General features: G+C 49.4%; 1 protein-coding gene across 4 annotated transcripts in view; it reads left to right on the top strand.

Annotated features, from left to right (window-relative positions):
• The first annotated feature begins 3778 nt into the window (after positions 1-3778).
• The window catches only part of PAPPA2 (pappalysin 2), a 274087-nt gene continuing 266391 nt past the window's right edge, over positions 3779-11474 (top strand). The window contains exons 1-2 of one of the 4 annotated variants that reach the window (XM_019425665.2): positions 3779-3872; positions 9208-11010. In XM_019425665.2, the coding sequence (XP_019281210.2) occupies positions 10122-11010 (889 nt within the window). In that variant the 5' untranslated portion in view covers positions 3779-3872; positions 9208-10121. Of the gene's footprint in view, positions 3873-7175; positions 7434-9114; positions 11011-11474 lie in introns of those variants that run through there. The other 3 variants (XM_019425675.2, XM_019425648.2, XM_019425657.2) reach the window with 3 other exon arrangements.

Below are 11474 nucleotides of genomic sequence, written 5' to 3'. Positions count from 1 at the left end.
TTACAGTCAAACATATATACAAGGTTCAACCCGATTTGTCTGCATAATACTCTGGCCTTGGTTTAGATGGGTGGTTCTCAGTGGGGGAAGTGCTGCCCCCTAGGGTCGCTTTGGGAAATAGTGAGGATGGTTTTGGTGTCGCTGCGATTGGAGGTTACTGTTGGCTCAGTGGGCACGTGCTAGGGACATCAGACTTCCCTGTAGTGCATGGATAGTCCCACAGAATGAATCTTCCTCCTGCCTGACTCTTGAATTCTGGCCGAACATTCACATAGACGAAAAACCCATTTATAATGATCCAAGTCTGGAAGTTAACTTTATTTTCAATACAGATGCTTCAATCACAAAGGTCTTTTTTGGGTGCACTTTAAATACACTTTCCCAGGAATGCAACTTCCATGTTATTGAAGAAAGATTGCCTTTTGATTGGTTTGCACATTTTACCCAGGGTCGTTCGCCATTTTGGAAACGTGCCATTGATGGCATTGCTGCTTATGGTGTTTCAGCCACTGATGGACATGCCTCTGTCCTTCTGCATTTGGAGCTATGGCAGCCATGCCGACTCCATGAACTTGTACTAAGATACTTTGATAGCCGTGATTTCAAGATGTCGGCATAAGGAAAAAATGCCTGTAATGTTTGTTGAGTATTTTGTTATTGCTCTTAAGTCCATACTGGTTCATGAGAAGTACGTTCAAGCATTTAATGATTTTGTTTATCTTTTAACGTAGTTGTGTCAGAAATACGTATATGTTGAAATTCACTTAATTTCGTTATAGCCTTATTTTCTTTTTTAATGTTAGAGCATTAAGTTTTTTTTTCTTTTTGCAATTACGTATGGTGGCTCATACTGTGAGTTTTCAGTGCAAAATGTTTATGTTTACTATAAAAATGGACTGGCAGGATTGACAGTGACAGATTTCAACAAATGAGGGGCAGCTGGGACACAGGAAAGGCTGATCTTCTGAGTAAGAAATGACATCCAACTGAATCTCTGGGGGCTATTGAAAGTTTAAAGTCAGAAACTTATAGGGTAGAAAATTGGAAGGAGTTGACATCTTTAGTAATACCAATGTTTGCTAGGCACTTTCACTGTTCTGGATACGTAGCTGAGAAATGTGCCTTTTTATGGCCTCTCACTTAGGTTGTAGGCACGCCGTTGTCCTCACCGGTAGCCCTGGAATGTGCCCCAGATGACACTGGCCATGGGGCAGAGCCCACGTTGGAATCCATGTTTGTCACCTACAGAGCCTTCCCTCTTCACTGTATAGAGTTTAGTCTGTAGAAAAGAAACTTGAACTCATCTTGGCAGCTCCTGGACAGGGTCTCTGCTGGATGACTCGGTGGGGGGGGCACCTGACAAGCTTCGGGGTTTGCACTTCTGTCTGCCCCCAGCCGTGGCTGCGATCTATAGGAAGGCTGGCCTGGGTGGGCATTTAAGAAGGGTATATTTCCTCTTCCACAGGCCTGTTGCCTTTCTTGAAGACATCTGGGGGGGCATATTCATTTTGAAATATTTTACACGTGGGCCATATTTCAGCAATTAAATAACATGAGTACCATTCAGAATGTAGAATCGGGGCTAAAACCTGGAGTTCTGTATCAGAGCTGACCTGAACACAGGAAATACCTATTTTATGACGGTTAATAGACCATCAACTAATAGCTGTTATTAGTATGAAAAGTTTTTGTTAGTTATAATAAATAGACTACTCAACGTTGCTCTATCTTGCATGATTCCTTCCAGATGGAGTTAGTGACTTGGGGGAGTGACTTTCTGTTTGCAGCTGGTTGGTTACATGTCCCTTAGGTTTCAGTGGGGATGTGATGGGTCTGGGGGCACAGTTGGTGAGAATAGGAGTCCTCGGGGATCTGTGGAAAGTACCTGAGCATTAGCAAAATCAGAGCCTGCACCTGGCTGCTGCTATCAGCTGGGGCCACTTTGGAGGCACCGGCCCCTCAGCCAGGGGAGACTTTAGGAAAAGACCTAAGGAAGATCTTCCTTGACTCCAGAGAAACCGCTGAATGGCCTCATCAGGAGAAGTCTGGTGGTGTTGTGTTGGGAGTCAGATCCTCATTGGTATGTATTTATATCCTCCACGAAGAGGCTGTGCGGCATAGTGACTCAGTGGGCTCTGGAGACAGGTGGTTGTTTTCAAGGTGCATAAGCCCAGGTAAGCTGCCTAAACACTCTTTGCCTTGGTTTCCCTTCTCAAAATGAGGATCAGGTGCACCTGAGTGGCTCAGTCAGGTAAGCGTGTGACTCTTGGTTTTGGCCCAGGTCACGATCTCATGGTTTCGTGAGTTTGCGCTCCGCGTCGGCTTGCTGGGGATTCCCTCTCCTCTCTCTGCCCCTTCCCTGCCCGCACTGTCTCTTTCTCAGGTACATAAATAAACTAAAAAAATAAAAATAAAAAAAGGAGAAAGTGGAGCTATCTCATAGGTTACTTGTTGGATTAAATGAGATAGTTTATGTACGTTGCTTAGTAGGTGTCTATTGACTAGTAGATGCCACACTGAGCACATGATATGTGCTTAATAAATGTTAAATGGTTTTATTATTCTTCATTTGAAAATGGAGATAATAAAAGGCCCTACCTCACAGAACTTTTGTGAGGATCATATATATATATATATATATATATATATATATATATATATATAAAGTGACCAGGATGGTGCTTGCCATATTGTAAGCAATAAGTGTTAGTTATTGTTATTAATAATGTTATTATTACCATCTTGAGGGAATTACCAAATTTTAAGATTCCAGCACAGTAGCAAATTTAAAAACCGCTCCGATTTAAATATTTTCATACTAATACCATGTGTTCTGATATTTGATTTGCGAAACATATGACAGTGACATGTTGTATAGGACACCTTTGCCACTCTAATGACAGCACTCAAAAACTCCCCTGTTGCTGCCCATCCGTGTTCCAGTGGAGTTGTCTTTGAATATATGGCTTTCTTTAAGGATTAAAATAAATGCGGGTGTCCATTGCTAAAGTATACTTGACTCTCTGAGATATTTATGAGAAGTGGGCACTGGCTGTGTGTGTGTGTGTGTGTGTGTGTGTGTGTGTGTGTGTGTGAAATAACTGAGAAAACAATTAGGAAAACAGTGGGCTGAAAATTAGAGAAGCTCAAGTGTGACCTGGAAGAAAGCTTAGAGGTTTTCTATTCCGATGTTTCCAGTTTACAGACAGCTCCCAGGAGTTGGTTAACTTGCCCACGGTCAGGCAGCTATTTCGTGGCAGAGCGGTGGCCTAGTCATTGGCCGGTGCTCATTTGGTGATTGGCTATTTGATGTGTTAGGGTCCTCGGGGTTGACGGAGCTGGGACCAGAAGCTAGCTCCGCTCCATTCTGTCTGGCTCCACGGGGTCCTCTGAGGGGCTAAGTGAGGGGATCTACAGATGGGCCCCAGTCCATGACCAACCACTGTTACGCTATCATTTGGTCTTTGGACACCTGCAGGATAATGACGGAAGAACGCTGTATGCAGAATCAAAAGATCCCAGGCCCACCCCCGGCTCCACTTTTCTCCCCGCAGCAGTGGGCACACTGCATCGGGTTTCTTGAGGTAGCATTTGCATGCAGTTACCTTTCTAGGTCTGTACTTCTCCGAGTTTTGACAAATGCGTGTAGTCCTGCATCGTCACCATAATCAGGATAGAGAACAGTCCCCCCACCCCAGAGTCCCATTGTGTTTTTTGTCTTCAGCTTTTCTCCCCCAGTTACCAATTTCTGGCCACCACTGATCTTTTCTTTCTCTATAGTTTGGCCTTTTCCAGAATGTCGTATAAATGGGATCATACAGGACATGACCTTTGGAGTCTGGCTTCTTCCACTTTAGCAGAATGCATTTAAGGTATGTCTTGGCTGCATTCTTAGTTTCCACAGGTCTTTGGGTAAATTGCTTAGCTTTTCAGCCTCAGTGTCCTCATCTGTAAAATGGACATACCACTTGCCTTGCCTTTGTGCTGTTATAGATGGGAAGAAAGAATGAACACAGATGTGCACGAGGTCAGAGGAGAAGCAAGTATATGATCTTCTTGTTCTTTTTGTTACGAGACTGTCTTTTGAGCAGACTCTACTTGGAAAGGCAGTCCTGATTGACGCATAAACCCAGGAGAGCTTTTGTTCCTCTGGTGAGCAGAGCGCGTTCCAGCATCACTGTGAAACTCTCCCCAGCCGAAGGGCTCCACAAGCTGGTCCCAAGGCTTGAAATGTTACAAGAAGCACTTTCCCATTAGGGACTGTCAGCAGGGGAAATAGATCTCTGACACGTTGTCTCCACCACGCAACCCCCAAGGGGTGGGGGAGCCTAACCTGGGATGAAAGGCACTTAGAAAAACACTACCATTAGCACTGATAATAATTTATAATCGTAATAGTAGCGTGGAAAAATGACTATATAACACACGGAGCACCAGACAGTTTGACAAAAAGATAGGGCCTCCCTTGGCTCAAAATACACAGGGAGGAGTAGGAAATGCAGATTTGCGTTTCCATCTGAGTGCCGTGTGAATCTGAGTTACGGAACACATATGACCAACATATACTCCCTGGGCATTTTTGCCTGGATGTGGAACCGGAGAGGCCAGTCTTCGATACGGTCTTCCTATTCAGTTGGTATGTAGATACCAAAACAGTAAGACAGGTGCATACCAGAGGAGGGAAAACCTGGACTGGGATTCAGGAGACCTGGATGCTGTGTCTGGCCCTGCTGTTATTTGTGTGATTTCTTTCTTGTTTCCTCACCCACAAAAGAGGGGGCTGTGGTAGGTCACCCTAGAGGCATCTCAAGCAACCCCTTGAAAGTTAGGGCCCCTGACTCCCAGCTCTGAGCACCGGAGCAAAGGGCGCAGAAAGCAACAGCCCTGAGCCTTCGAGTGAAATCCTTCAGAGAAGCTCACTCTTTCCAGCACTAGCTGAATAAGATTCCAATAAACATATTGCTGAAATGTTTGTTTCCGGGTGTCATTTTAGACTGCAAGTAGCGAAAACAGATCCGGCTCCTATATATAGATACTGCATTTGGTTGTGTTCTGGGAGGCTTTTATTATTAGGCTCCCTGGCCGGCTCCCAGCTGAGCTTTTCCCTCAGGGGATCGCATTTTGGAATCAGAAAGTCGGAGAGGATCAGTGACCATCTTAAGGGGTCCCATCCCACCCCCCCACCCCTCTCTCCCCTCCCTAACGCTCTACACTGCAGGTGGATGCCAACGTGGACTGGCTCCTCCCAGTGCTCCAAGACTCTTAATAATAATGACAATGCTAATGGAAACTGACCAGCCCCACTATGGCAGCAAATACAAACAGTAACAGCCCTGCCGGTCCCTGGGCTTAAGGGAAACATAGTATCATTTGGGTTGAAATCAAAGTGCAGATTGTCATAAACAGCTCAACCTTTAGGTAAGAGGAGCCAGGGCCCTCTGTGGACAGAAGCAAAGAAAGAGGCTACCAAGCATTAAGGGTGGCTTTTTTGAGGGGGAGGGGGATGGGTGTCTGAATTGGACTGGAGTATTCTCCAGGGGAAGATAATGCTGGCAACAAAAAGTGAATGAAGGAAGGTGGAGGTGGGTGTGGAGGAAGGGTGCAGGTAGGGAAGGAGGAGGAAATTGGGGTTTACTTAAAGAGACAATGTTGAACCCTGGCAATCTGATTTTCTGAAACGTGTCTGATCACTAGAGCGAGCCCCTCCACTGAGTGTCCTTTGTTTTCTGTGCATAAAATCCAATCTCTGCCTCCTTTTGCAGTGGCTCTCCTCACCTGCCCCTCTGATTTCCTTGTGTTTTGCCATCATGGCTCTAACTGCCTTCCTGGTCTCCATATTTTAAGTGCCTCACCGCCTCTTCCCCTGTTTTCCTTCCTTTCGGTCTCATTCTTCCCTCCTCTCTTCCCTGCTTTTCTTCTTCAGCCCTTTCTCCTTCCAGACTCTTCTCTTTTCCCTTCGCCCCCACCCCCCCCTTCCATTTCACTCCTTTCCTCCTCAACCCGCCCCTCCCCCCTTCCCCCTTGCCCTCCTCTCTCCTCCCTCCTCTCTCTTCCCTTCCTTCTCCTTTCCCCTCGCCCCTCTGTCCTTCTCCCCTTCTTTCCCTCTCTCTCCGTCCCCATGTCCCCATCCCCTGCCCCTCTCCCCCTCTCTTGTCTCCTTCCCCTTCCCTCCCTCTCGGTCCTTGTTTATCTCTAAGCTCCAATTTCTCGCCTTATAGATTTACCTGCAGAACAAGACACCGCTCCTCTTGCAAAAACTGCTTAAGAAATCCATATCCTCTCCCTTCATTGCCTGGGCATTTCAGAAATGATATTCCTCCCCCAGCTACCCCCGTCAAAATAAAATAAATTCAGCCAGCTCCTGCTGTGTGTCCTTAAATCCATTCCCTCTGGCTTTGCTGGTTTGAAAGCCTGTACCCTAGAAGGGGCCTCCTGCATTTGCTGGCAACCCTGCTCGAGTCTGATCGCCACAGATAGTGCTTTGGAGTGAAAAAAAGGGGGAAAAACCCTCTCGTTGGAGATTTCAAAACAGATTCTACCAGCTTTCCAATCTGTGCACTTGCGGAGTGGCAGGACTTGGGGAAGAGGAGTAGGGGCTCGGGTGCTGGTGTTTGTCATAAACAAATAAGCCACAAAATTTGTGTATATATAAATGTGCGTTGCCTTTGGCGTATGTGGTGTCTCCCTCCCTGGCATCCCGGGTGGGTGCCGGGCACGGCACGTCTGACTTCTCTCACACTTTTGCTGGGGCATGATGTGCATGTGTGATGGAATTGAGGAGGGGGCTGCTGTGTGTGCGTGTGTGTGTGTGTGTGTGTGTGTGTGTGTGTTTTATCTGATCCACTTGACAGATTATTTGAATCCAGCCCACCTTTCCGCACATGTCAAACAGATGGGATCATTGTTACAAGCCTTGAGAGAGCCGTGGCTGAGCGGTGGGTAAGGCAGGGAGGGGGAGAGGGGAGGGGGCCGAGGGGAGAGAGGGGCACCTTCTAGTAGCTTTGTGTTTTCACACGTTGGAACTGACAGGAGCCCTTCTTCTCCGTGGGGGGGTGCTTTGGGGGGTCTGGGGCTGATGAGGGGTGGGATGGAAAGGAGAGCGAGAGGTGGGGTGTTGGTGGGCAGGGTTATGATGTCACAGCAAAAGTTACAACAGGAGGAAAACACAGAAATGGTTCAACATTTTTTTTTTTTTAAACTTTGGACTGCCAAGAGCTGAAGGAGAGTGGTGAGCAAAGGAATGAAGGGGAGAGAGAGAAACTAAACTGGAAGCTTGAGTTTTGTGTAGCTTCTTGAAACCTTATGAATGGATTACTGGCAGCTGAGATCCAGGAGAGACCTATAGGGACTGCAGGATCATTCACACATTAACAGGGGAGAAAAGCAGGCGGGATTCTTCCTTGCTGTGTTACCCCTCCTTCCTGAAATGAATGGTATGGAACCTTTTTCTGAGGGTCATGGGGGGTGGCAGGAGGGAGGGGGAAGTTTTCTTCTTTTCTTACCTGAGTATCTTTTCTTCATTTACACTAAGGTCCCTCTCCTTCCTTCCTTTCCTTCCTGGCGTTTCTCCCTCTCTCTCCTCTCTCTTTCTCTCTCTCTCTCTCTCTTTTTCTCTCCCTCCCTCCCCCTTCCCGCTCCCTTGCCCTGTCCTTCTCTCTCTCCCTTTCCTGTGCTTTTCTGTCTTTCTCTACATCACCCTCTCCTCCCTTCCAAAGCCCCAAACTCTTTTGAGCTGCTTCATGGTGGTTGGGGGCGGGGGGGGGGGGAGGGCAGTAAAAAAGAAGAAGAAAAAAGGACTAAGTCAGAAGGAGTGAAGGGAGATAGGAAAATGAGAAGAGGAAAAAAGGCAGTCTGGGATCGAGGGATTTCTGTTGAGTAATATCCACGTGCCTGAACTGATCTCCTCTTTGGGGACTGACTTTGAGGCTCCAGAGGATGCTGCAAAGGGGAGCTGGGCATGCCAGGGAGCGGGTGATTAGGGCACAGCACTCTGAAAGCAAACGAGTCAGTTCTTAGCAGGGGTAGAGGAGTTTAGAAGGCGGTGAGGAGTCTCAAGGCAAAAGAGGCAGTGCGATCGTACTCCAAAGTATGTGGGCTGCGTGTTTTATGTGTGGGCAACACAAGCAGGGGGTTTAGAACCGTAAGTAATTTTTCTTAGTGGATGAAGGACCCAGTCTATTTCTCTCCCTGTTCTGTACCCACCTGTGGTCAAACATCCTCACCTGTGTCAAGAATTCACAACCATGCTCTCGGTGTGCACATATGTGTGTGAGTATGCATACACACGTACATGTGTTTTGGGGGTGGGACTCCTTGAGATAGCCTGCCTCGAGGCAAGCATTATTACGGAGGCTGGAGACACGTTATTTACTTCCCCAGCCTATCCATTCATTGGAAATCAATTGGAAAAAATAGCTGCTTGGGTTTAGCTGTTCATTTTTGTAAATTACTTATTTTGAGCATCTCATTTGCTTATTTGCGCACTCGGCATATGGTGACTTTTGGTAACTTCAGAGTGAGGAACTTCAGAGAGAATAGGAAGATCTACGGAGTACGATTCATGGCATTTCCATTTAATGCTTCTTAGGTCAGATGCGTCCATTTCTCCTTTCTCCCAGTGTCCGGTGTAAAGTGAATTTGGGGCATTGTTCTTTTGAATCCCAAATGATTGAAGTAGGAAAAAAAATACAGGAGGCTTGTGGCAAAACAAAAGAGAGAGAAGCAAGTGGTCCCTGAGAGGCTGGTGGGGGGTTATTAGACAGTAAGCAGATCTGTTCACAACACATTGTGCGAGTGTGTGTGTGTGTGTGTGTGTGTGTGTGTGTGTGTGTGTGTGTCTGAGGGAGAGAGAGACAGAGAGAGAATACACACCAAAAAGACTGCTCCAAGACAGTATTGATTGTTATTGATTGTGTAGGCTGCGGCTGCTGAAGGAGAAAGCCCGAGATGTTTACCGGGGAAACCGGAAGTCGTGCCTGTCCCCAGTGCCTCAGTGAGGTGGAGAGGTTGTCAGGAGGAAGGAGGGGCAGGGAGGAGGTGGAGTGATACATCGAACTTATTAGCTTTGACATCATCATCGTCTTTAAATGAAACAAACAAGACGATAATTACAGGCAGAGGGAGAGGGAGAGAGGAGAGCAGGAGGCACCAGAGAGAACAGGTCCCCTGAAGTACATGCTCTTCTGCCTCTCTTTCCCATCTTCCCAGGGACCCACGAGACTCCCAGAAGGTGAAGTCAAGGGCTGTCAGACTCATCAGGTTATTAGGACACCAGACTGGCTTCCCCAAGGAGAACTTCACGGAGACTTACAACATACCAACAAGTTGGAAGGGGATTAGAAAAGCTTCACCACTCCACACGCCCAAGCACCGGGCTGAGGGAAACACTGTGACCTGCACAGGCAGACTGGCAGCTGGATGGGCATCTGGCTGAGGAGGACATCTGGAGAGCAAAAGCTAAGTACCAGCTTGGAATTTTGTGCCCCCAGAATCCTTTTGCATTTTTAGAGAATAAGCATCAAATTCTGTGTCTCTGTATGCAAGTTCTTCTCGCGATTTGTTTGAAGGTTGCTCTATCTTAGGTTAAGGGCTACAAAAAGAACGTAACTCCTAGGGAAGGAAGAAGGAGAAAGCCATGAAAATTAGAAGATCAGCGTCCTTTGAATGACTTCAGGTAGCGAGGGGTATGTGTTGGTGAGGGAGTGTGTGTTTGAGAGGGACTTGGCTCACCTCCATCCGTGGGTCCCTCCTGTAGTATCAGCGAGGGGAGGGGCCAGTGAAGAAGGGACAGAAAAAGAAAGAAACCTGAGCCGAGTGGGAGGAGGTTCAGAGGAACCCGGAGAAATGAACTTCGTGCTGCACGGACTAAACTAGAGCCAGGAGAAGCAGGTCAGGGGAGAAGGGAGAGGGCAGCACAGCTCACGCAGCACAGCGCCCCGTGCAGGGAGCCCGAAGACGCACTCCCTGGGTGCTGCTGCTCCTGAAAGTTTGGTCCCTGAACGAAAACAGTTTCCCCGGTGACTGCGAATCCACTGCTAGCCGTCTCCTCCTCTTCTCCCCCATCACTCCGGTGTGGTACCCAGAAGTTGACTTCTGGTTCTGTGTAAAGAGCTGGGGGAGGTATGATGGGCCCAAAGATCCTGAGAATAAGCCTGGTGATTCTGGCCGGGTGGGCGCTCAGCACTGCCGGCTCTGAGCCGGGCTGGACACGCAAGAGGTCCCTGGCTCAGAGGGGACGCCTGAACCAGGTGCTGTCGGAAGGAGAACGCTGTTGGCTGGGGGCCAGGCCGCCAAGACCCAGAGCCGCTCCCCAGCATCATCTTTTTGGGGTCTACCCCAGCAGGCCTGGGGACTACCTGAGGCCCTACCCCGTGGGGGGGCAGGGAACCCGCCCCGCGGGACGCAGTGAGCCAGCTGCCGCGGGGGCTGCGAGCCCAGCTGGAGGTGTGGGGCTGAGGGGCACAGCTGAGCAGCCAGCCGCCTCGTGGGACAGGGATGGTCCCGCTGGGCGGTCTGAGCTTCGGGGAGACGATGACACTTATCTTGGTGATGGAGGATCCAAGGAGTCTCTAGGTGAGGCTGGGACTCGGGAACGCTCGGCCACGGCTGCCACGGCTGCTACCACCTTTGTGGGCCCAAAGGAACCCAAACCAGAGACCCAAAGCAAGGGCCGGGCCAAGACCAGGCGTCGTCGCCAGGTGGTGAAGGGGCAGGTAGGGGCCGTGCAGGGAGAGCCCGGTGTCTCTCCCCAGCGTCTCCGGCCGCTGCCGAAGCATCCCCTTGTGCACGGGGTCAGAACGAGTCCGTCGGAGGACGGCATCCAGAAGGGTGGAGGGGACCCCTCCTGGGAAGCAGAGTCCCAGGGAGGACTGCCTGTCTTGTATTTCTCCGGGAGGCGGGGGCGGCTCCTGCTGCGTCCAGAAGTGCTGGCTGAGATTCCCCGGGAGGCGTTCACAGTGGAAGCCTGGGTGAGACCGGAGGGAGGACAGAACAACCCAGCCATCATTGCAGGTAACGGCCCACTCCTGGGCTCTCCGTGGTCTTTGGGGGACGGCTGGCTTCACGTTTGACGGGGTTAGGTGAATCGGGCACAGAGAGGAAGGGGGCAGGGGCAGGAAAGCCAGGAAGAGGTGGCCAGGGAGAGAGGGGGAAGGGCTCTTATTCATCAGCACGGCCGGACTCCAGACATCATCCACGATAATGACTCTAACCACAAGAGCATTGTCCCAATGAGTATTGATCTCCTGTGGTTCTGTACATGGCGCTTGCACTTAGCAGACCTTCGGCTCACTCCCTACCCCTCCTTAAAGGGGAAGGTCTCTGGGTCTTTGTCAATGGGGAAGAGGTATCGCCCTCTATTTCCCGTAGCCTGGGGACCTCTGATGCTGCACGTGAGGACGTGAGGACAAGGACCCGTGCAGTGAGCCAGGCCCGGGGTAGGGGTAGGGGGTGCCGGGCCGTGGGAGGGGCAAGCC

This window comes from Panthera pardus, unplaced genomic scaffold (genome assembly GCF_024362965.1).
Source record: "Panthera pardus isolate Hobbes unplaced genomic scaffold, ASM2436296v1 HiC_scaffold_21, whole genome shotgun sequence".
NCBI lineage: Eukaryota > Metazoa > Chordata > Mammalia > Carnivora > Felidae > Panthera > Panthera pardus.
This window is presented reverse-complemented; position numbering and strand designations above follow the sequence as displayed.